General features: G+C 47.3%; 2 protein-coding genes across 3 annotated transcripts in view; one reads left to right on the top strand and one right to left on the bottom strand.

Moving 5' to 3' along the window:
- Positions 1-1,195: 1,195 nt before the first annotated feature.
- CDK3 (cyclin dependent kinase 3) lies at positions 1,196-17,982 on the top strand. 2 transcript variants are annotated; one of them, XM_075903625.1, is made up of 8 exons: positions 1,196-3,230; positions 3,464-3,600; positions 7,103-7,180; positions 10,453-10,567; positions 11,863-12,033; positions 12,779-12,880; positions 14,173-14,376; positions 16,961-17,982. In XM_075903625.1, exons 2-8 carry the CDS (start codon positions 3,485-3,487, stop codon positions 17,081-17,083), a joined length of 909 nt encoding a protein of 302 aa, XP_075759740.1. In that variant the 5' UTR covers positions 1,196-3,230; positions 3,464-3,484; the 3' UTR covers positions 17,084-17,982. The 2 variants fall into 2 exon arrangements, with proteins under 2 accessions (XP_075759740.1, XP_025033925.2); XM_025178140.2 differs by having other exon boundaries at positions 1,199-3,230; positions 10,453-10,573.
- A 3,658-nt stretch (positions 17,983-21,640) lies between these two features.
- Positions 21,641-25,644, bottom strand: part of EVPL (envoplakin) — a 44,482-nt gene continuing 40,478 nt past the window's right edge. The window contains exon 23 of the mRNA XM_075903624.1: positions 21,641-25,441. Within this exon, the coding sequence (XP_075759739.1) occupies positions 21,992-25,441 (3,450 nt within the window). The 3' untranslated portion in view covers positions 21,641-21,991. The remainder of the gene's footprint in view (positions 25,442-25,644) is intronic.

Raw genomic sequence — 25,644 nt, 5'->3', positions numbered from 1 at the left:
TTATGAATGGCTTGAAACCTTTGGGCTGTTGGTTTTTATGCTATTAGCCCAGTTGTGGAATAATGACATTTTAGGCCATTATTCTTCTAGTCTTAGCCTCCATGCCAAAGATCTATGCAATACTAGCTTTGCCAGTCTATATCGCCAGGGGACATGGGAAAAAGTAGCCAGTGAATAGAATCATGACTAATAGGGTACATCTAGACTACAAGCTTTTGTCGACAGAAGTTTTGTCGACAGATACTGTCGACAAAGAGCATCTAGACTACATCCAGTTCTGTCGACAAAGCAAGCCGCTTTGTCGACATGGCAGTGTAGACGCAAAGGACAGTTTAGATTCAATAACGCCTTCCGTCGACAGAACTCTGTCGACAGAAGGCATTATTCCTCATAAAATGAGGTTTACAGCCGTTGACAAAACTGCTGAGTTCTGTCGACGTTATGTCGACAGAACTCGGCGGTAGTGTAGACGCAGGTATAGTTTTGTCGACAAAACCCTGTAGTCTAGACACACCCATACAGTCAACGTGGCATAGTGAGGCCTTTACTCTTTACTAGAAACTGGAATTGAGAGCCTCTTGAGGGAGCCTTACAGAATACTCAAGCCAAAAATGATCCTTTTCGGACTGGTAAGTAAATCTGTTCTCCCCTCCACCCCCATCACCGTAGTAAGGGCAGACTATCTGCCTGAGTGGGGAGATGTTTATAGACTCTTGCAAGGCATAAAGGTGTTTATTTCAGTTATTTGTTTTTATGGTCGCACCAAGGTGCTCCAGTGATGGACTAGGACTTCTTTGTGCTAGGTCAGGGGTGGGCAAATACTGGCCCTCAAGCTGGATCTAGTCTGCCAGGATCAGCCCCTGGCAGGCCCCCACACCACTGTATTTACCTGTGCATCTACAGGTACAAGGGATCACAGCTCCTGTTGGCCGCAGATTGCTGTTTCCAGCCAATGGGAGCTGCGATTGCCCATACCTGTGGAGGTGCAGGTAAATCTAGCAGCAGCAGCCTACCGTGGAGAACCCTGGTGAACCACCTCCCTTGTATTGCCCGTCCCTATGCTAGGTGCTGTATAAACAGAACAGAGATACTCCCTGCCCCCAAGGAGTATACGCTGTCTCTGCACAGTCCTCAGCTGTCCTCAGTACAGAGGATGAGGCCTACTGATTTGTTACCTTGACATTTGCTGTTGACCTCTGTGACGGCGCGTTGGGGGTCCCCCGTCTCCTGCACCCCGAAATGGCACAAACAGACTCCACCAGCCAGTGGAATTGAGGGTGGTTTATTGCTCCTCCAGGATACAGCACAGCACAGATGTAATCTGGTTACCGGAACTGGGGCTAAGAGGCCTCAGTGCCCCCCTTGAGATAGGGGAGTCCCAGCCCCCTCCCCAGCTCCTTCTTCCCTGCCTTCCAGCCAGGAACTCACTCTCTTCCCGCCCTGCCCCCCAGCCAGGGCAGCATTCCACCTTCCTTTGTTCCTCTCCATGGGGGGTGTCTGGCCATACTAGTTTGCATAGTGACTCGTCCTGTTTTGCTGGGTCGTGGTACCCACGGCAGCCAGTGGGGGTTACCCCAGAGCCAGCAGCATAGAAACCAGCCAGGTACCCCCACTACATCACAACCTCTCACTTGCAGTGTCATATTGTTAGCAGTTCTACTTCGAATTGTGGAAAACAGGGAAACTAAGTTAAGCCCTGGAGCTGTTACATTTCTGCTATTGCAATTTGGCTTGTGGCCCTTGTCTGGGTCCTCATCCGCCCCAGAGGCCATCAGCAGGAAGGGTGTGAATGCCGCTTCACTGAACAAAATTCTTTCCCCAGCAGTGGCCAGCACCAGCAAGTGAATTTGATACTAATGCATAGACACAACAACATTTTAAATTATGTCTGCCCCTAGTGGCCAAATGTCTGGGCATGAGAGTGGAATGAAGTTTGACCCTTTGGCCACCCAGTAGATCAGCAGGAAGGGTACATGGAGAAGGTGAGAGGAGCATGTGGGCAGGAGCATGCAGTGGGCATGGAGAGGACTCAGCCATTTCACACAGCATGCAAGAAATGGACTGCAGACCCTGCCCAGCCTGCACAGGCGGGGCTGCAGGCTTGCCTTAAAAGCCTACTCTCAAACCACATAGTATTTAAGTTAACTATTGAAGGAAAGCTGGTATATGATTGCAAATCCATCCTTAAAGTGGCAGCTCTATTTCCCCACAGGCAGCAGAGTCCAGTTTTCATGCCAAAAAGTTAGCCATAGAAATATTGGGGAAGAGCAATACAGTCATTATGGCCCATCAGAAGGGGCATGCTTGCAATTGGACCATTGTCTATGGGCATCACAGTTGGCTTTAGGAAGTTTAACACAGGGAGGCCTGGGGCTACTCTGGCTGGTTTTACTCCTAATTAGGAGGCTATTGGATTCAAATAGAGCAGATGATATTGAATTGATCATATGTAAATAGCAGTAATACTTAGCACCCGTGGAGCATTTAATTTCTAACTCATTCTCACTGTTCCTAAGCCCATTTCACAGAATGGGGTCACGAGGCAGGGGGAATGTCTTGTTCAAAGCACAGAAGGAGACACTGGAGACAGGGGTCTCGGAGAAAAAGATTGATCTTGGATGGCTAAGATCAGTCCTCTGACCACTGGTCGTTTTCTCCAATGTATTCTCCTAATAATTGTGTCATCTACTTGAGAAGGGGTATTTAGATACTGACGTGTGTCTTAAAAATTGTAAATACTCTGGGTTCAAATGGCTTCATGAACTGATTGCAACAGCTTTGCAGCATTGAACTGAGGGATAAACTTCTCCCCTGCCTATGAATAGTATGTAGCACAGCTCAAGATATACATGTTTGTTTAGAGCAGTGTTTCCCAATTGGTGCTCCGTGGAACCCCAGGGTTCCGCGAAGCAAAAGTAAGGGTTCCACGAGAATGTGGCATTGCCCTGCCCCCTCTTAAAGAGACAGTGTATTTTGCAGGGGGTTTTTGCTCGACCAATTCTGACGGGTGGTTGTTTTTTTTTCTGCTTGCCAAATTTTAGGGTTTCCCCTGGGAATCCTAGGGGTTCCTTGAAATTATTTGAAGCTGAAAAGGGTTCCGTGGCCAAATAAAATTGGGAAACACTGGTTTAGAGAGTAACACTGCTACGAGACATGCCCCAAGGCTGGGAAGGGATCTTGCCGTGGTGAGAGTCAATGAACGTGTTGAATGTGGATACAATGGAATAGATGTAAGTGGGGTTACTATTAAGGGGAGTTTTCTTTGCTGGGGGATATTGCTATAGAAAGGGCTTAATCTATATCAATACCTTCTTCCATACAATAGCACCTTAAGATCATGGGATGTTCATTGAAAAGTGGGGCCTGCTGGTACTCCACAGCAGCGGGCAGTGTTAAAATGCAAGAATGTGCAGAACTGAAATGACCTAGTGGGACTGACTAATGAATTAAGGGAACATTTCAGTGACACGCCTGCTGACGGACAATGGAGACGTTCCAGAAGGTGGAGAAGATTGGGGAAGGCACCTACGGTGTGGTGTACAAGGCTAGGAACAAACGGACAGGCCAGCTGGTGGCTCTGAAGAAGATCCGTCTGGATTCGTGAGTGTCTGAAATCCACAATCCCAACCAGGGTCCAGCTCAGACATTCCACCCTGAAGCCAGACCTCAAGGGCCATGCCAATGCTAGGATTTGTAACTGTATCTGAAAGGTTTTCCCCACACAGATGCTATTGTAAGATGATTTGAACCCTGGATTTCTTACTTGAGGTCCCCTTAAAACTGTATGCCCTGACTCCAGAGGCAGGTCTTAACTGCAACAGAGTTTGAGCTGCTTGTAGCTTTCCTTTTGGGGCAGGGAATTTGTTATAAAAAGAGGATGGCAGGGTGATTAAGAATGACAAAAGGCTAGGCATTCAAGTAATTGAAGGATTATTAGATCATTATGAAAACATTGCCGGGTACTCCACTTAAAAGATAGGAGAAAAAAAAAGAATAATAACAAGTGATGTGCTGCTGGGATTTGCATTTGAATCATTGCTGTTAAACTTTAAAAAAAGCATGGCCCTGTAGCACCTTAGGGTATGTCTACACTACCCCGCTAGTTCGAACTAGCGGGGTAATGTATGCATACCGAACTTGCTAATGAAGCCCGGGATTTGAATTTCCCGGGCTTCATTAGCATAAAGCCGGCGCCGCCATTTTTTAAAGCCGGCTAGTGCGAACCCCGTGCCGCGCGGCTACACGCGGCACGGGCTAGATAGTTCGAACTAGCTAGCTATTCCGAACTATCTGTACACCTCGTTCCATGAGGTGTACAGATAGTTCGGAATAGCTAGCTAGTTCGAACTATCTAGCCCGTGCCGCGTGTAGCCGCGCGGCACGGGGTTCGCACTAGCCGGCTTTAAAAAATGGCGGCGCCGGCTTTATGCTAATGAAGCCCGGGAAATTCAAATCCCGGGCTTCATTAGCAAGTTCGGTATGCATACATTACCCCGCTAGTTCGAACTAGCGGTGTAGTGTAGACATACCCTTAGAGATTAGCAAAAAACCATGCTTTTAAACTTATAAATGTTCTTGAAAAAGGGGTGAACAGTGACTAATCCAAAGCTGACCGCAAAGAGTTACAAAGGGATCTCACATAACTAGGTGATTGGGAAATACAAGGGCAGATGGAATTCAGTATTGATAAGTAGGGGTGGCCCGTGAGCATAGGCAGACTCGGTGATCACCTAGGGCGCTGCCTTCAACAGGGCGCCCGGGGCACCCGATTATTACGTCACGGCCATTGAAGGCTGTGCATGCGGGGGTGCTGATCGCGCATTCCGCCTGAGGCGCCAGCTGCCACAGCCGGCCTCAGGCCGCTCCTGTTGATAAGTGCAAAGTAATGCACATGGAAAAATAAAATCCCAACTAAAATAGCTGTTACCACTCAAGAAAGAGATCTTGGAATCGTGGATAGTTCCCTGAAAACATCTGTTCAGTGTGCAGTGGCAGTCTAAAAACTAAAAAGCTAACTGAATTTTTGGAATCCTTAGGAAAGGAATAGATAATAAGACAAAATACCATATTGGCTCTATATGAAGTCATTGTATGCCTACGTCTTGAATAAGTCACCCCATCTGAAAAAAGATATATTGGATTTGGAAAAGGTATAGAAAGGGCACTAGAAATTATTAGGGGTAAGGAACAGCTTCCATATGAGGAGAGATTAACAAGACTGGGACTTCACAGCTTGGAAAATAAATGGCTAAAGGGTGGAGAGATATGTTAGAGGTCTAGAAAATCCTGAATGGTGTAGAAAAATAGAATAAGAAAATGTTATTCATTCCTTCACTAACATAACACAAGAAGTTGACCCAATTACATTTATAGGCAAAAGATTTAAAACAAACAAAATAAATTATTTTTTCACAGTCAGCGTGTGAAACGCTTTGCCAGGAGATGGTGAAAAAGCCCAAACCATAACAGGGTTCCAATAAGAACAAAATAAATTCAAGGAGGATAGGTCCATCAATGGCTACTAGCCAGAATGGGCAGAGATGGTGTCTCAGCTTGTTTGCCAGAAGATGGAAATGGGCAATTATGAGGATTGCTTCTTTTGTTTACTCTTTCTGAAGCACCTGGCATTGGGCACTGTTGGAAGAGAGATTACTTGTCTAGAAGGACCATTGGTCTGACCCAGTGTGGCCATTCTGATATCCTTATGTAGATCTGAAATGTATCTGCCCCCTTGCTGTAACTTACCAGACCCCACTCCACTTCCAGGGCTGAGATAGAGCCCAGGAGTCCTGATGGGGTTTCTCTCTTCACATAGTAAGTAACAAAGTAAAAAAAAAATTGTAAAGCTAACTGTTAAGTTGTCTGCCAAAAAAAGTAGAGTTTTCCAGTGCCTTAGTAGCCCCTGGATAGAGGCGATGTGTGTGTGGGGGAGAGGGGGCAGGTAGATGGGATTGATTTCCCTCCCCATTTGGTGCTTGGCTTGTACTGAGCATGCTCAGTAAGGGTGTGTCTACACTGCCCCCCTAGTTTGAAATAAGCTATGCAATTTGAGCACAGCACTTATTTAGAAAAAAATTGCTACTCCAAAACGTCCCTTACTCCTCGTAAGGATGTGGAGCGTCAGAATAGCAAGCCCGTTACAGGCGCACTCAAAAGACACGGAATAGCTATTTCGGAATACCTCCCGAAACAGCATTGCAGTGTAGACGTAGCCTAACACTGCTAAAGCTTCTGTCCTCAGTCCACCCCCATGTTCTCACTCTCTTCTCTCCCCCCCATCATGGGATGAACAGGTTGGCCCCTCCCTACCAAAATCTGAAATGGTGCCCCTGTTTGTCCAGACGGAGCATAGTTTAGATATCTTAAGATAAAAACCCAGTCCAGAAGGGAGCAGCAAACCAAGCTATCGTTGTAAAGCACAGCTATGCCCAAACCATAAGCTATCCAGTCCAGTTTGTGCTGCACTGTAGACAAGGCTTAAAATTCCTATTTTCTGCCCTCTGGACACAATCTTCACCCCTCAACCAAACTTACTAAGTAGTATGGCAAGCTAAAGGCTCCCAGGCGGGAATGGGAAATGCCTCAGTCTGAGAGCAAATATCCCTAAATCACCTGGGCCACAGAAGCTGTGCTGATTGGTACTTTGTCATAACAGTCCATTCTGCATGCTCTTCCCCAGGCTTCTCTTAAAGCAGTTGTCTCCCTTGTCTGGAAGGCATCAAAATGGGGCCAACACCTACTGGAACTTGGCTAGGTTGACACTGCCTGTGTCAATGGGCCATCCAAGCTATCTTAGGGCTCAGATTTTCAGAAGTGCTTCTCACTCATGACGACATGTATGGCTGAATTCTTATGTGTGCTGAACATTTGAAAACCTGATCCTAATCTCTCCTGAAAATCTAGTCTTGAGTTGCCTAGAGACACAGGGAGAGGGTTCTAGATCGCAAAGCCTTATATTTTATGTCCCAAGCCTCAGTGAATATCCACCAAAATGAAATGTCAGAAAATATCTGTGAGTCATATAAGCAGCTGAATTGGTGTCTACTTGCTAATATCAGTCAAGAAAATAATGGGAATGCAATAAAGTTGGTCTTCCCCACAGGGAGACAGAAGGTGTTCCGAGTACAGCAATCCGAGAAATCTCTCTGCTCAAAGAACTTAAGCATCCCAACATAGTCAGGTAAGAGAAGCTCTCAGTCTGGCCATGGAAATAGGGTGGGTGGATCATTGCCATTGACTCACTACTATTGATCAGGTTCAGTTGTGTCAAGCTGAGGAGCCTAAGGATGTAAACAAATGTCTCCCAGCTTTGTGTGTGCCAAGTGAAAGGGTTGTTGCTAAAAAGGAAACAGACAAGGCATGTCTGCTCATTCTGTACCTCTCACTTAGCTATTTTTCAAACCGTAATTGCCTGTTGAAGTCCTGGAGGGTTTGATACAGTCATTACTGACACAGGGCAATGGAGAAGGCCACTGGGCATCTTAAAATTTCCAGAGGGAAAAATCATTTAAAGATGCCCAATGAATCATTTTAAATGCCAGTAAGTCCTCTACAGAGCTAATGCAAGTACAGAAGGAAAAAGAAACATATGAAGACTACGAAATTGTACATTTGCTCCACTTAGGATACTAATTCACACTGTCCACAGAAATGTGTCCATCTGACTTTAAGTTCCAGATGCTTCTTAATGTGTCTGTGTCTAAAGGAGCTAATGCAGAAGATGACTGTGGCTGTAAGACTGTGGTAGAAAAATTCAAATGCAGAAACGTAAAATTGTGTCTGGTTCTTGACAATGTAGACACCAAACAAACAGAAATGGAGCTCAATGGCCAAGAAAACCAAATGCCATGCTTGGGCTATGAAAACCTGTAGGGTGTCTTACAGCAGGGCTCCAGCTCTTAGGGGGTTGGTGGTTTCGCTCCTTTTCTCAACATCAGCCAGAGCTTCCTGGCCACAGCCAAGCTTTCCTGGTCAAAACTTATTTCTTTTTTAGTAAAAACTTAAAAAACCAACTAATAGTCTTGTAGCACCTTAGAGACTAACAAAAATGTATCATGAACTTTCTTGTATGTCTATACTACAGAGTTTTGTCAGAAAAACGGCCGTTTTTCCAACAAAACCTGAGTTACGTCCGCACTGCAATCGTGTTCTTCCCAAAAGTAAATCAAAAGAACAAAGGGGTTTTTCTGGCACTCGTAATCCTCTTTCTACAAGGAAGAAGCCTTTTTCGAAAAGAGCTTTTTCGGAAAAAGGTGTGTGTGGATGGGGAAGAGAGAATTCTTTCGAAAGAAGAGGAAAAAGCTTAGGTGCCTTGGTGGCCACTCCATCCATAGCAATCACAGTTTAAATGCGAGATAGCGCCCATTCAGTGTGGACACTATCTTTCGAAAAAGCAAATCGCTTTTTCGATGCACTTTTGTATGTGGACACTCGTTCAAAAGAAGTTTTTTTGGAAGATCTCTTCCGAAAAAGGTTCTTCCGAAAGAAGCCTGCAGGCTGGATGTAGCCTTAGTGACCTTTCCAAGCAAGTTTCTTTTCCCCTCTTTAAAATCCAGGCACTAGCTATTTCTGAAGTGGCTATTTTGGACAGCAGCAGTGTGCTGCAGATTACAATCACCCTGCCAACTAGATTCATAGTATACCTACACTTCAATGAAAGCCCCCTGGCCAGCCCGGGACAGCCTAGATCAGCGGACTCAGGCTTATGGGGCTATACAATTGCAGTGGAGATATTTGGGCTCAGGCTGCAGCTTGGGCACTGAGATCCCTTGAGCAGGTGAAAGTCTCGGAGCCCAGTCCCCAGCCCAAGGCTGAAGGTCTACACTGCACAGCGAGGGTGTGTCTACACTGCACCTGGAGCTCGAAATAAACGACATAATTGTAGCTTATTTCAAGTTAATTTCAAAATAGCTTATTTCAAATTTAGCGCTCTCAACACAGCACTTATTTCAAAATAACCCGCTATTCTGAAACATCTCTTACTCCTCGTGGAATGAGGCTTACAGGGATGTCGGAATAGCAAGCCATTATATTTTGAAATAATGGGCACACTCAAAAGACGCGGAATAACTATTTTGGGATACTTCTGGTATTCTGAAATAGTGCTGCAGTGTAGATGTAACCTTACAGAGCCCTGGAAGCCCAAGTCAGCTGACCCAGGTTCCCAGACTTGATGTTGTGAGACATTTATTGCCATGTAGCCATCCCCATAGGCCAAGAAGGGACAATTGTGATCCTCTACTCTGGACTTCTGCATAGCACTTGCCAGAGAACTGCCCCACAAGCGTTCCTAGAGCAGAATTACAAATGGTCAGCAATGGAGAAGCCACTATGGCCTAATCAGTGGTCCCCAACCTTTTGGGGCTGCTGGACGCCTGGTGGTGGGGCTGCTCACACGCTGGGCACCCAGGGGCGGGGCCACACATGCGCCCGGGGGCAGGGCCACCCATACGCTGCATACCCGGAGCTGGCGCCACCCATGCGCCGCACTCCCGGGGCTGGCACCGCAACTGTGCTGCACATCCAGGGATGGGGCCGCCCATACGCTGCGCGCCCAGGGCCGGAACAGCCCATGTCCTGTGCGCCCGGGGGTGGAGCCGCCACTGCCCATGCGCTGCATGGCCGGAGTCGGCGCCTGTACCACGTGCCCAGGAGCCGGCAGCGCCCATGCGCCACGCGCCCGGTTGCAGGGCCACCCATGCGCTGCATGCCCAGGGCCAGTGCCACCTATGCACCGCGTGCCCGGGGGCGGGGCCGGCCCCGATCACTCGGCGGGCACCGCGTTGGGGACCACTGGCACTGGTGCGTATTGGCTATATTTTTGCTGTCCTCAGCTGGTCCTTGTTCCTTTCAGGAATACCCATTCACATGCAGAATGATTCTAGGCACCTTAAACGCTTCCTTCCAGTCTTACCAGATCCAACACCAGCTCCTGAGCTGGCATAGCTCTGGCTTTCAATGGAGCTATGTCAAGGGACAGAAATTGTGGGATCTGGTCCTATTACACCATTTACAAACTATCTGCTGCTAACAGAATGTAGAGAAAAGCTAGTAAGGCACAAGGTATTTCAAATAAACCCTTTTCCATTCAGTTGCTCAGAAAAGAAGCTAGCAGGAGGATTATTAGCAGTGTTCCCTGTAAGCTGAGCGTTTGGGTAGCCGCCCATGAGAGATTCAGATGCTGCCCAGCTGATTAGAAGAGCACCCACAGCTCCCATAGCTGGCAGCAGGTTTCTAGTGGTGGTGTACATCTGCAGATGCCTTGGTGCACATAACATTTATTCCACACATGGATAGAAGAAATTAGAGGGAACATTGATTGTGAGCCTGCTAGTAGGGAACTTTTTACCCACTGTCCTCACTACTGTTTATGTATTGGTTTGGAGCCCTGCTGTATAAAGCTAGTCAGGACTGTTTGTAATAAGACAGGTTATGGTTGTGTTTTGTTTTTAGGCTTCTGGATGTTGTGCACAGTCAGAAGAAGCTGTACTTGGTATTTGAGTATCTGAATCAGGACTTGAAAAAGTACATGGACTCGTCCCGGACAGGGGAGCTCCCTTTAAGTTTGGTAAAGGTACAAAGTTTAGAGAAGTAAGAGAGCCACTATGGCAATCAGTGCTGGCTCCAGCCATTCTTGTGCCCTGGACAGCAGGCGCGCAGCGCATGTGCAGCCCCCGCCCCCAAGCGCGCAGCACCCCGTACAGTTGTAATCAGGTGCCCCCCATAGATTGGCGCCCTGGGCAGCTGCTCAGCTAGCCCTCCCCCTTAATCCGGCCCTGATGGCAATATACCTGCAGGTGGTTAAAGCTGTGTTTATACACGCTGCCCTCTGCTGGATGGGCCCAGGACTGGTCCCATTTGTGTATAACGCTGGTCTCCAACCTTATTAAACACAAGAGCACTTGTGGAATGAGGTTTACCACCTAATTTGATTTAGGGGCTTTATTCCGGAATCCTGTTTCACTGCCACGTGTAGATGCAGGCAGTTACTTTGGGCTAGACAAAATGGCGACCGGCCAGGAACATGCAAATCAAGCGCGGGATATTTAAATCCTGGGCTTGATTTGCAATTCCGGTCGCCCTCATTAGCCTCCCTAGATCGATCTAGGGGGCTAGTGTAAATGTACCCTAACAGATTTATTAGGGCATGAACTTTCATGGATAAAAACCACTTCATTAGCTGAATTGGAGTGGGTTTTACCCATAAAAGCTTATGCACCTCCTCATTCTTGCAGATACAGACTAACACAATTACCCCTCTGAGACTTTTCACGTGTGTGAAACTTTATACTGATTGTGGAGATTGTAGGTAAGTTCCCATGATAATTAACTGACTCCCACAGAAGGCAATGGGAGCTGTGAGTGTGCAGCGCCTCTGCGTGTCAGACCAAGATGTTGTTTAGTCTGAAAAATTCTAGACTTTAATATGTGGTTTGTTAATTTCCCACCAGCCATTTCTAGGCTTCTCAGCTTGTTAGACTAGCCACAAAGTTAACTGAAGTTGGAAGATGTTGTCCAGGTAGCTACTGCTAATTATTTTTATAATGGGAAACCTGCTGCTGGCAGTGTCAGTGGATGTGACACCTTCTGTCCCCAAGATAGCAGGGATAGGAATGTTTCAGTGTATTGTAGGGTTATGATCAGAACCTCAATCATGGGCTTGGACGGAACTAAAGTGACAGTGTCTGGGCTGTGGGGGAAAGGGGGGGGGGGGAGATGTTAATGAAACGACGAAATATTTTCCATACAGATGCTGGAAAATTCCCTAATGAAGATTTGTCATATTTCAAAGGGTTGTAATTTAAGCCAGCCCACTGTTCCACACAGTCTCATTGCATTTATGTCTGAAATCTCTCCTCTTAGAGCTACCTGTTCCAGCTGCTGCAGGGTGTGAACTTCTGTCACTCACACAGAGTCATTCATAGAGATTTAAAGCCACAGAATTTGCTTATCAATGAAGCAGGAGCCATCAAGCTGGCAGATTTTGGCCTGGCGAGAGCCTTCGGGGTTCCATTGCGCACGTACACTCATGAGGTAAAAAAGGCGATTTCCCCTCTGGTCTAAGATGCTTTCACTGGAGTATCTCAGGGCACCTCTCCCCCTCTCTCGCTTTCTGATTTAGCTAAACTGATCTGTTGAATGATTGGACTCCCATGAAAAATAATCTACTCTATGAATTTCTAATTGCCCATCCCTGTAAAATACATGTGGGGAGTTGCAGTGGCCTGCATTCCTAATTAGGTGCCTGTGAACGTGGAAGGCAGAGATTGATGTTGTGTGTAAAGAATCTTATCAAGATGAACACAGCAGAACAATCCTTGCTAATCTCAGAACCGTGTGGGCCTGTCAAGTGAAACTAGACTACAGAAGGAGTAAGTCAATAGGTGGACCTTGGGCCAAATCCAGATTACCTCATGGACCCCAAACATCTTTTTGTTTTCTTATTATCATTGGGGTTTTAAACATTTTCTTCTCTGAAGTCTGGACCAGTGTTCCCTGTAAGCTGAGCATTTGAGTGGCCACCCAGGAGTGATTCAAATGCCACCCAGCTGATTAGCAGAGCACCCACAGCTGACAGCATGTTTCTACTGGTGGTGCACTTCTGCACACACACACACACACACACACACACACACACACACCTCAGCATACATAACAAAATTTATTCTGCACATGGATGAAAAAACTTAGAGGGCACGTTGCTCTGGGCACTAGACAATACCTTGACAAAAATAATTATCTATCCTGGGACTAAAGCTTTTGTTTTGGCTTCTTGTAGGTGGTAACTTTATGGTACCGGGCCCCTGAAATCTTGCTGGGATGTAAATACTATTCGACTGCAGTGGATGTCTGGAGTATTGGCTGTATCTTTGCAGAAATGGTAGAACGTTTTAACCACTTTCTAAGCTAATGGCCCCTTTTTATCATCACCTTCATGCTATTCAGTCTCATACTTATCCATTTCTTACCATGATCCTGGATAGCACTGGGAATACATGGTGGAAAAGGCAGCTAGGAAGTCAACAACTTCTTAATTGTGGATTCAGAGTAATATTCACTCCCCCCAGGCAGGGCGCAGCACAAGCACTAGCTACCACTCAGAGCCCACTTATCGCTGTTTGGAAGATTTAAGTGAGCATAACCTTTGTCTGCCTTCTGTATGAGGGTGGCTTTTAGCCTTAGTTTTTGGATAGCAGGTGCTAAGACCTGGGTGTATTACAAGGATTGTGTCCACCTTTGCCTGAGGTTCTCACACGGTGGTCTGCAGAGAGCTGACATTTCACCGCATTTGCAAAAAAGTCTGGGTTCCTTTCAAAACAGCTTGAAACAAGGCAAAGACAGCTGTAGCTGCTGCCACATGAGGGCTGTGTCTAGACTGCATCCCTTTTTCGTAAAAGTGATGCAAATTAGACATATCGCAATTGCAAATGAAGCGGGGATTTAAATCTCCCCCGCTTCATTAGCATAAAAATGGCTGCTGCCTTTTTCCGGCTCGGAGCTTTGCCGGAAAAAAGCGCCAGTCTAGACACGGATCTTTCGGAAAATAAAGCCTTTTCTGAAAGATCCCTTATCCCTCTGATAATGATTCTGATAATGAGGGATAAGGGATCTTTCAGAAAAGGCTTTATTTTCCGAAAGATCCGTGTCTAGACTGGCGCTTTTTTCCGGCAAAGCTCCCAGCCGGAAAAAAGCGGCAGCCATTTTTATGCTAACGAAGCGGGGGAGATTTAAATCCCCGCTTCATTTGCAATTGCGATGTCTAATTTGTATCCCTTTTACGAAAAAGGGATGCAGTCTAGACACAGCCGAGGGGTAAAAGCAGATGATGCCTTCAGGGAATAGAACAGTCATTGAAGGGAGGGACAGCCCCCAAGGGGAGTGGAGAAGGGAAGCAGGTAAGAAGAGAAATACACCCAGGGAAACACCCAGGTAATTATATACGCATGTGAGGGCTGAACAGACAATGGGATGGGGATGGTGGAATGAAGAGGGCAAACAGATGCCATATTTATCTTTCCCAAACAATTGAATTGTAGACAGTCATTGAACATGTTCCTAATGTTACTTTTCCATGCAAGGAGTTGCCCCACCTCAGAGATGAGTATTAGTCTTATTTGCAAACAATGTTAAGAAAACTCAGCGGAATAGATCTGGTGCTTTTGTTTCTCCCAGGTGACAAGAAAAGCGCTGTTTCCTGGGGATTCTGAAATTGACCAGCTCTTCCGGATTTTCCGCACCCTTGGCACCCCCACCGAGGCAGGTTGGCCCGGGGTAACCCAGCTTCCTGACTATAAAGGAAATTTTCCCAGGTGGACAAGAAAGGAGATGAAGGAGATTGTTCCGAACTTGGATCGTGATGGGAGAGACTTACTGGCGGTGAGTGGTGGGTTATGGGCAGATGTTGGGGAAGTTCAGCTCTTTCAAATCGGGCAAATGAGGAGCACATGCTCTGCTGAGATGACAAATAGCAGGCCAGGTTGCATTTGTGTTTTGCTTCCCCCCAAACCAGGCTGTTGTATTTTGGATTTGTTGGCGACAAAGGCTCCCCCATGGGAAGAGAGGTTCATTACACTGGGCTCCATGCACAAATCACTCAATGAAACACTCTGGCCTGTGTTCTGTTGGCAGTGACATAAGAGGATCGTGATGGTCTCTTTGAGCCCTAAACTCTATGAATCTTTTCTGTTCAGGTTCCTGTGACAACATACAGCTCTGTGGTATCTGAGCACCTACATAGATGAAGGGCCCTGGGGGCGATTGCTGCTTTTCCTCTTCTTATTTCCCTCCTATGTCCCTCCAATAATTTGTGCACTGAAAAACATAACCTGCACATAAATCTTGTTTGTAACTACAGGTTCCCAGCCCCATTCAGCCTTGGAGCTACTGACTTGAGTTGCTAAGTGCTACCACCTAGTAGCTGTTGTGCCAGATCCATGTATATTGATAAATCTTAGTAAACATTCATGCCACAGTTCTTTCTCCCCCCCCCCCCCCCTTAGTTAATAGAGTAAGAAAATCCTCCTGTCATGGAACAGCTGTTTCAAACTACACTTAGTAGAACCTGCTAGGACACATAGGCAGGTCACTATTTAAAGACTTCCTCTGCTTATGATTTTTTGACCAAGATGACAGGTTATGGGGCAGTAATTTACTGGGGAGATAGGAATGATATAGTATGACATCTAACTGCAGCATGGCTGGTGTGCTTGTCTGGAACAGACTCCTACCCTGCATGTGCTCAGGGCAGTGGTGGATGTAGGGCAGGGCGAGCGGGGCGGCTGCCCCGGGCCCCACGCTTCAATAGGCCCCGCGCCAGCCCCACTCGCCCTGCCCTATATCGGCCGCTGCTGCCCTTATCTGCTGGAGCTGCCTCCGCCGCTGCCCTTCGCTGCGTGTCCGCGAGCAGCTCCACTAGCCTGTGGCATGCGCCCAGCGGTGGCCCGGGTATCCCGCTGCTCCACCCTCCTGCCCTGTCCAGAGAAAGGCTGGTGGTGGCATGGTCTCTCCCCTGGGGGAGCCCAGACCCCTTTCCCGCCACGCCCGGGGCAGAGCGAGCCACCAACCAGTGAGACCCTGTCTCCTCCTGCCAGTCCCCACCTCCCCCCACTCATGGGCATAGCGCGACCCAGATCCAAAGACAGCAGGGCCCCCCATCCCTGGGAGCAGGGGGAGTTGCCAGCTGCCCCCGCCCAGCCAGGAGCTGGTCGAGAGGCTGAAATGGTCATTTTGGCCTGTCTGATGAGTCAGACACCCCTGCCCGCTGGTCCTCCCTATGGCCCATCTGTGCGCCATCCTCCACGTAGCCACACCCTGCCTGCCCCCCAACCCGAGTGCCCACACGCTGCCTGCCCCCCAAGTCCCAACACCCACACGCTGCCTGCCTGCCTCCTAAACCCAGCACCCACGCACTGCCTGTCCCCCCTCAATCCCAACACCTAATGCTTCCTGGCCCCCCAAGTCCCAACACCCATCACTGCCTGCCCCCCCAAGCTCCAACACCCACACGCCCCCTGTACTCTCCCCAAGTCTCAACACCCACACTCCACCTGGCCCCCGCACGTCCCAATGCTGCCTGGCTGCCAAACACCCAACGCTGCCTGGCACATACCAGCCATGGGCAGCCAAAGAGAATCTACTGCGAGCCAGGAGCGTTTCGTAGGTCTTTCGATTATATCGATTGAAAACGACCTGTGTAAAGAAATGGACTTTACTGACATGATTGAAGAATGTGCTGCCAAAAGAGCTAGACAGCTAGAACAGAGTTAAATACAAATGAAAATGTTTAATTATTAATGCAGAATTTTGTTTAAAAATGAATTACAATATAATAAAAATAAAAATTATCCCACTAAACTAAGTTTCTATCAAATTTACCCAATGCACATGTAATATGAAAACAGCCTTCAATTTGAGCATTTGATGTATTTTTTCTCCAAAGGAGGGCCCCGTGAAATTGTGCTGCCCTGGGCCCTGCAAAACTCTCATCCGCCCCTGGCTCAGGGCACAATGTGCTAGCTCTGACCCAGCTTAGACAGGCAAGGTCCATGGACACAGACCCTACAGGGCTTTTTGGGCACCATGCTTTTTCTAAATAATTGGAAAACCATGTGGCTTGGTGGTTGGGCACCTTTCTGGGGACTAGCAGATCTGGGTTCCACACGAAGCCTTGCTACGCTATGACCTTAAGACTTAGGTGAATCGCAACTTCTGTGGATCTCGGGTTCTACTTCTGTAAAATGGGGATATCAGTCTATATCTACTTGACTTGGACATTGCCATGCTTGATTAAAGTCCACAAAGCCCTCTGGGCTTATTAGCACCATATAATAATTGCTACCGGCTGGAGGCCGGAGTCTCACCAAGGGGACATGGCACTGATTTATGCTCTTGGAAAACTTTACATTTGGGTCAATTAAACATTCTGCTTTAAAAAACCAAATCCTCTTGGTTTCTTTTGCAGCAATTGCTGCTGTATGACCCTGACAGGCGCATCTCAGCCAAGGCAGCACTGAACCACCGGTACTTCTGGCAGAGCCCCCGTGACACCAAAGACCAACACTTGCTGCAGAAACACTGCAGATGAAAGGCTGCAGCACCACCTGCCCACCTGGATTCTTGATGCTGGGCTCTGTGCATCAGGGCATTGATCCTTTTGGTGGCTTAAGCAGGAGGTTGGCCTGTGTTGTAATACACAGGCTAGGGCTAAAATGCCTGTGTATTATAAAGGGACCCGGAAGTGTTAGTTCTCAGTTAAACAGAGGGAGTTGGAGGCTGTCAACCATTGCTGGGGATATGTGTTATGGCAGTTAGATCTTATTGAGGTTGTTGTTACATATGATAGAGATGGGCCTGATGACACCATCCATTAGCTGACGGGGGTGGAGGGGAAGGTGGGAAGTAGATTCTCAGAGTCTAAAGCCACTTCCAAATGCTTGCCTCTTTGGTGGGGTGCGTAGCAGACGTGATGGCTGGTGCAATGCAGATTGCCTTTCTCTTTCAGAACCCATAGATTATCCTGTCCTGGTTTTGATTCAAATTGCAAATATGTGTCAGTTTCACTCCCAGCATCAGCTAGTGCTTGACCTAAAGCAGTGGGGGGAGCTACTGCAGACTGACATGAGCACCACTTTTTAGTGCTATTAAGAAGACTAGGGGCTGTTGGTATTAGATACATCTTTGTATCTAATGCAATTCTGTTTAAGAATTTTAGAGTTTAAATTCCTAGTTAAACAGCAAGTGCAATTATTTTAAGAATGATCTTCATTGTGCTAGGAGGAGAACCAAAACCTCTAACTAGGACAATGTGTGAAGTCACAATTCTGGAGAAGACTCCCTTTTGTTGTCCACACACACCTCTAGTTCAGTTACTTTGATTAGCTTTGAAAAACGAATTTACTGTTTATCTTTCAAAAGATTTAGCACTAATTTTCGATGCAGTTGTGGGGAGTCTCTTCTATATTAAATAAATGCATATGTTTTGTTCATAAATCTCGACTGTTTATGTTATAGGCTGCTAAATTGTTTAGCAACCCCATGGCTCAAGACAGTGATAGAATCTGACAACCTCTCGCGTATGTTAAAACCTCAGCTGGTGTCCACAGCACCAGCCTATCGAGTTGGTCCATTTCTTTATATAGGCCTTCTTTTTTCCCTTTGCCACCTTCGTTTTTCTGTGTACAGGCCACAACTCCTGTCAGCTGCTGAAGCATCACACAGTGTTTTGTGTCTTCTGCTGATTTTTCCACAAAGACATCACTGCTGCATGGAGAAACAGAGTTTCTCTTAAACAAAAGTTGGTATGGAGTTGGGCCAATAACAAAATACTGCCTCACCTACTTTGTCTTTAATGTCCTCGGAGCAACATGGCTGCAACACTGCAAATCAAACGATTGTCAGAAGACCTCATGAAACAGCTGTTTTGGGGGATTAGGCTGCCCCCAATTAAGGGTTACTTTCAGATTTGCTCATTTCTAAGGAATGAGAACACTGTTGAATCCTCATTCATAGGTCCTGGGACTAGCACTCCCTGGCTTGAAGTGGTTTCCATAATACATGGGGGTTATTGTTTAGGGCTCTCGGCACCTCTTATCGATACACTGTTCCAGTCTTCTTGTCCTCATTGCTGCTCTCCTCAGAAAGCAGCAGCTAAGAACATTGCACATACAAAAAAAAGTTGGTGCAAGGTTGTACTCTAGTGAAATTTTATGTTTTCTAAGAACATAAGAACAGCCATACTGGGTCAGACCATCCAGCCCTGTATCCTGTCTGCCAACAGTAGCCAATACCAGATGCCCCAGAGGGAGTGAACACAACAGGTAATCCTCACGTGATCCCTCTCCTGTCACCCATTTCCAGACAAACAGAGGCTAAGGACACCATTCCTACCCATCCTGGCTAATAGCCATTGATGGACCTAACCTCCATCAATTTACCTAGCTCTTTTTTGAACCCTGTTAAAGTCCTAATCTTCACCACATCCTCCAGCAAGGAGTTCCACAGGTTGACTGTGCACTGAGTGAAGGAAAACTTCCTTTTGTTTGTTTTAAACCTGCTGCCTATTAATTTCATTTGGTGACCCCTAGTTCTTATATTGTAGGAATAAGTAAATAACTTTTCCTTATTCACTTTTTCCACACCAATCCTGATTTTATAGACCTCTATCATATCCCCCCTTAGTCTCCTCTTTTCTAAGATGAAAAGTCCAAGTCTTTTTAATCTCTCTTCATATGGGACCTGTTCCAAACCCCTAATTGTTTTTGTTGTCTTTTTCTGAACCTTTTCCAATGCCAATATATCTTTTTTGAGATGAGGCGACCACATCTGTACGTGGTATTCAAGATGTGGGCGTACCATGGTTTTATATAGAGGCAATATGATATTCTCTTTCTTATTCTCTAGCCCTTTTTTAATTATTCCTAACATTCTATTTGCGGTTTTGACTGCCATTGCACACTGAGTGGATGTTTTCAGAGGACTATCTACAATGACTCCAAGATCTCTCTCTTGAGTAGTTGTAGCCAAATAGTCCCCATCATATTGTATGTACAGTTGGGATTATTTTTTCCAATGTGCATTACTTTACACTTATCAACACTAAATTTTATTTGCCATTTTGTTGCCCGATCACTTAGTTTGGTGAGATCTTTTTGAAGCTCTTCACAGTCTGCTTTGGTCTTAAGCACTTGTAGGCTATGTCTACACTCGCGGCTTCTTGCGCAAGTACGGCCGTTCTTGCACCAGAATCTGCAGAGCGTCCACACTACCTGCTCGCTCTTGTGCAAGGAAATTGACAGTACGGCGTGGTAAGAGAGGGCTCCTTGCACAAGAGTTACACCTGATAAAAAAGAGCGTAAGCCCTCTTGCGCATGCAGGCAGTGTGGATGCTTGGCAGGGATTTCTTGCACAAGAAAGCCCTATGGCTAAAATGGACATCAGAACTTTCTTGCGCAAGAGAGCATCCACACTGCCATGGGCGCTCTTGTGAAGAAGCACAGTACGCACATGGCAGTGTGGATATTTTCTTGCGCAAGATGTTCTTGCGCAAGAAACGGCCAGTGTAGACATAGCTGTAGAGGCACAGTATTTATTAGCTATATATGAATCATGCCAAAATAATTATTTGCAGCTATTTATTCCCATTTTAAAATCAATATGATTGGACACTGCTGTTTGTTTTTAAGCAGTACAAGGGAAGTAGTACCCATGTACTGATCTAATCAGGGAAGAGAGACAATACTATGAGGCTTATCTGATCCAGCCCACTCAAGCCACACAGTTTGTGTTTCAAACATGGATGACCAATTTGTATCAATTACCCTTTGAATAGCAATCTGAGAAACTCACGATGTGCTCATGAAAATTCCAAGAGAAAGGAAAGAGGCAAAATCTGCTAAGCAAGCTAATAGTTCTTGGGGCAGTTCAGACTTTGTTGCCAAATCTTTAGGTAGGAGGAACCCGTTGCCCCATTGAACAGTCTGAAATGCTGATGTGATGCTTACTGCTGAAATCCCAGGTCTGTGAGGAGGGTTGCATAAACTATTCTTTGCTGATCCTGAGCACTGTTGGGTCAGGAAAGTAGACTGGCTCATCCCTAGTCCTTCTGAATCTAGGGGCCTGCAAGCTGCACATGATACACCACAGACTGCTTGGTTAGCTTCCTGCCTATAAACCAGTTTGCCCAGCCCTTGTAAATATCTGTTCCTCTTGACTATGTCAGAGGGCAAATTATACAGAGCAATTAAGTACCTGCATTACAAAACTCACAATCCTTTAATTATACAGTATTCCCCCAAGGCTTTTAGTCAGCACTGAAAAGCAGTTATGTAACATTTTTAAAAGTGCACCAATGTATCTAAGGGGGCCATAGCCCCTTTGTGTGCTGGGAAGGGGAGCAGCAGAGTAGTGAATAGTTCTGCAGGTTTTTTTAACCCCTTTCCAATAGATGATTAACTGAAAGGAAGGTGACTCCCTTGTCTAGGAAAGCTCCAAGGTTGCAGCACAGTTACGGTCTGCAGAGGAGAACCTCAGCTTCATGAGGTGCTTAAGACCTGGAGGATTGTGACTGACAGACCAGTCCTGTCCATAGATGGCTCAGGGAGGCCACCCCAGGCCCTGTGCTTCGGGAGGTTCCTCAGTGGCTGACTCAACCCTCCTATGGATGGGACACATGTGGGGCAGCACCTTGCCCCCTACACTCACCCTGGTGGTGGGAGCCAGTGGAGCCCTGCAGCCTGCTCTGTGGTGCCCCACCCTTTCCCCTCTGCCAGCGCTTGTGCTTGGCTTTTCTGTGGCAGCAGGAAGCAGAGTGTCCCAGCCCCAAGGCGCTCTGCTTCCCACTGCCACGGAGAAGTGAGGCACAGCAAACTGGGAGGACAGGGCAGGGCAGGCTGCTGGGCCACTCTGGTTCCCAAGGTGAGTGTGAGGGGGTAGGAACGGGGCAACTCCTGCTGCTGCCCAGCCTCTGCTTGTATCGGTGGGGTGTGACCTGTGGTGGGTGGGGTCTGCTCTGGGCCCTGAGCCTGGAGTCCTGGGGGAGGGGTTGCCTCAGGCCCCACCCCGCCCCACAGGAACTTCTGCATGTTTTGACTTTACACTGACAGGTGGGTGAGACCATCCTCCATTTTCAAAGATAACACAACAGTGGAGACACACCTAGTTTTATTGCATGCATAAGAACAAACACATTTAGGAGCACGTTCGCTCCTTGGCTCCCTCCTCCCACTCCAGGTGACAGGAAGTCACATAGTTTAAACTACCACAAGCATATTTGTTTAAACAAAACCCCCTCTCCTGTCCCAAGAGGGCAGAGGTGCCCGTGCTAGAACCCTTTCACCCTGATGAACGCCTTTTTTTCCTCCGTGGCCCATGTTCTGGGGAAGCGAGATCAGTTTGCTATAATAGCGCGCAGCCAGAAATGCTAGGCAGTCTGTTCATCTGTGAGCACCGCCCTGGATTAATATCATGGTGGGATTGGAGGGTGCATGGAGCCTTCTTAGTACCTGAATCGTGACCGCATGGGAGACGGGCTCACAGAGCGACGAGTCTGAAACCCCTCAGAGGCGGCTGGGAGCAGCAGGAGGCCATTTAGAGGATCTTTCCGGCAACGAGTCATGGCTTCCTTGTAATTCATCTTTTCTTTGGTGATTGGGTCAGTAAGATCCTTCTCATAGCTGGGCTCGTCCTGGAGCATCTTGGCCAGGTCATCGCTAATCATGCCTGTCTGGGCAGCTTCTGACACTGGGATGCGACCAGTTTTCTTAGGATCAATGAGCCCTCCGGTCAGGTGTTGGACCTGTAGGTAGGGGAAGGCACTGTCCTTGGTCATCCATCCTTTCTGAACGGCCTCTCCTACAGACAGCCTCCTCTTGGTCACAGGGTCCTCAATACCTGTGAAAGCTTTCTGGGCATTCATCAGCCTCTGCATGTAGGTGCTGTCGATGAGCCCTCGGTCTATTGCTTTGTGGACAGAATACCGGTCCCGTGTGATGAGGTCTACAATGCCCCCAGTGGCAGCCTGGGCCTCTAGCAGCTTTTGAGCAGTCATGGGATCCAGCATCTTCTTGGAGACCGACGTTCTTATGTTGCACTTGGTGTCTGTGGTAGTGTCAAACACTCCGGCAATGGGGAAACTGTCGTCGCAGAAGCCTTTTTGCAAGCTCGAAGGAAAGAATCTTTGGTTCTGCTGCATTGTCGGAGATGGAAGTGGAGACTTGGAGATGATGGAGCCAATGGACAAAGAGGAGGGAGGCTTGGTTTCCCCTGCTACCAACAGAGCAAATTCCGAGATTGGGATCTTGCCATCCCTGTATAGCTGGTACTCCTCTTTCGTAATCTTCCTAAACCTCAGGGCATCCTCGATGGAGTATTGTTTCCCACTCTTCTTGTCAAGAAGGACAGAAACATCCCCATTGGGGCCCAATGTAGTGAGTTCCTCCCAGTCACACTCTAGCTCTTGCAGCTGGATGTACTGGCTTCTGTCTATGATACCTCTTTTGTAGGCCTCATAAGGAGACATATCCTTCCCTGTGTCAGGATCCAAAATGGAGATTTTAGTGGAAAGATTAGTCTCTCTCATCTTGGTTTCATGGCTCATTTCCTCCCGGTTGACCCTGGACTGGAGTTCCCGGATGGACCTCTCTTTTTCATAGATCTGGTCCTTCTCTCTTAAGATAGCTGCCTCCCGGAGGGAGAGCTCTTGCTCACGCTGCATCTTTTTTTGCCTGTCATTCTCTGTCTTTTGGTTGAGGAGTTTGGACTCCTCCTGGAGAAAGAGGACTTTCTGCTGCTTCTGCCTTTCCAGCTCCCTCAGCTCACTCTCCAGGTTGGCTCTCTCTTGGATAGCCAGGTTTCGTGCTTTCTGGAGATCAGCTTCCTCACGGGCCCAGGTCCTTTTCATGCCTTCAGCTCTCTCTATTTTCTCCTTGAGTCGTCGTATGTCCTCTTCTGAATTTTGCCGGGCAGTTCTCTCTCTGCTCAGCAGCTCCCAAATCCGGGCACGTTCGTTCTCTAGCACTCTGTCCTTCTCCACTCGGATAATCTCCTTGTAGATGGTCTTCTCCTGTGATTTTGTTTTCTGCAGAACATCAATCTTGACCTGCAGGTTCTTGCACTCCCTCTGCAGGTTCAGAACCTCCGTCTTTTCATTGTCTAGCTCCAGACGCAGCCCACTAGCAGCCTGCTCGAGCGCTGGATCCTTCTCTAACTTGACCACTTCTTCCATGATGATCTTCTCTTGCACTGGGGCGGGGCTTTCCTCTATTTCCTTTATTCTCATAGTTAGCTGACGCAGCTCCTTTTCCAACGCAAGCCTCTTGTTTCGATCTTCCTGGAAGTTAAGCAGCTTCTCTTTCTCTTCCACCACAGCCCGAAGCTGCTGTACCTCACGTTCTACACGACGTTTGTTGCTCACTTCCTCATCCAAACTCCGACTCAACCTGTTGTGCTCGTCTCTGAGCTTTGGATCCTTTTGGGTGAGAACCACCTCCTGGACCACTACCTTTTCTTCAGGCTTCCTCCTCTCTAGCAGCATATATTTGTTCTGCAGGTCATAGATGGTGTCCTCAGCTGCTCTCCTTTTTTGAGACACATTGCGCACCTCTTGGCGGAGGCGATCAACTTCTTTTTCCAAGAGTGGGTCACTCTCATATCGAACAACTTCCTTGTTGACCAGCTTGGTTTCAACCTTGGATCTTTCCCTTTTCCACTCATCCCTTTCACCCTTCAGTCGGATAAGCTGCTCCTGGGTCCTGCCATTTGTGTTCACCAATTCATTGAGCTGCTGCTTCAGCCTGTCGATTTCCCTAAGAGTCTCTGGACTCGTCTCGAGTTTCACCACTTCCTGGGTCACCTCCTTGTATTCCACAGTCGGTTTCTGAGACCTGAGGATGCTCAGCTCAGACAAGGCCTCTTCCACCTCCTTGTCAATCTTTATCCTTTTACTAGTAACTTCCTGGAGCTCCCTGTTCAGGCGAGTGATTTCCTTCTCTGTTTCTGGATCTATCACAAAAATTTCATTGACTCTTTCTTTTACCTCTACCTTAGGTTTTTGCCTCTCTGCAATGATGTACTTGCTTTGCAGCTCTGACAGCTCTCCTATTAACACCACGTTCTTGTTCCTCTCTTCTTCAATGAGAGTTCTAAGCTTAGAAGATTCTTTCAGCAGTTCTGGGTCCTGTTCTATCTTCTTCACCTCCTTGACTATGATTTTGGGCTCGGCAACTTCAATCAGCCTTTCCAGCTCCTCGATCCTACTATTCAGTTTGGTTATTGTGTCCTCCACAGATTTCTTGTGGAAGATTTCTTTGTCAATTTCCATTTGCAAAGTCCTGACAGCCTTCAGCATCTCTGGGTCCTTTTCCAGCTTGACCAACTCTTTCACTACCACTTTCTCTCGGACGTTGGGCTGCTTCTGCTCCAGAACATACAGCTCCTTCTTAAGCCGTTCAAGTTCCAAGGAAGCAGCTGAGCTCTGTTCCCCGAGACGCTTGATTTCCACACGCAGGCTGGCTGCTTGGTGATCCAGGTTTGGATCCCTCTCGATTTTAGTGACCTCTTTGGTAAGCAGCTGGGCCTCCACCACCTTCCTCTCTTTCTCCATCTGGGCGAGCTTCTTGTTCATCATTTCAATATCCACTTGCAGGCTGTCCCTTTTTTTACTCTCATCCTCAACCTGGTGCATCATCTTAGCCAAGTCGCTCTCCATCTTTGGGTCTCGGTAGTATTCCACCACCTCCTTTTCTTCCACTCTTTCAATGGGCCTTTGAGTCTTGAGCTGCAGCAGCCTGTTTCTGTGTTCTTCCAGGTCCTGCTGAACCTTTGCCACTTTGCTCCTTTCCTCCTCCAGCTGTAGTTTCAATGCCTGTGATTCTTTTGTTGGCGGAGCCAGATTTTCTGACCGTTGCATTTGCTCATATTCCACCTGCATTTCCTCTTTTACTTCCTTCTGCCAGGAGAAAGCAAGAAGTTCATTAGCAAGACAAGGAGTTAACACCACTCTTAGAGCACGGCATCCGTGGTCCTTTCCCTTCATCCTAAAGTCTTACAATGCTGGCCATTTGGAGAATGGGACTCGTGACAGCAGACAAAACTCAGAACTCTGAATGCTTTCTTTCTAATGGACAAGAATCACTTAGCCTTTGATTAAAC

The sequence above is a fragment of the Pelodiscus sinensis genome, chromosome 20, assembly GCF_049634645.1.
Source record: "Pelodiscus sinensis isolate JC-2024 chromosome 20, ASM4963464v1, whole genome shotgun sequence".
Taxonomy (NCBI): Eukaryota; Metazoa; Chordata; order Testudines; family Trionychidae; genus Pelodiscus; species Pelodiscus sinensis.
The sequence above is the reverse complement of the archived record's forward strand: the minus strand, read 5'-3'. Positions and strand labels throughout refer to the sequence as shown.

What these genes read in the sequence shown, in the direction of transcription:
- CDK3 (XM_025178140.2), top strand. Translation starts at nt 3,485, where the DNA reads ATGGAGACGTTCCAGAAGGTGGAGAAGATTGGGGAAGGCACCTACGGT. An exon ending in AAGAAGATCCGTCTGGATTC is followed by an intron (nt 3,601 to 7,102) that starts GTGAGTGTCTGA and finishes TCTTCCCCACAG; the next exon opens with GGAGACAGAAGGTGTTCCGA. An exon ending in TGCGCACGTACACTCATGAG is followed by an intron (nt 12,034 to 12,778) that starts GTAAAAAAGGCG and finishes GGCTTCTTGTAG; the next exon opens with GTGGTAACTTTATGGTACCG.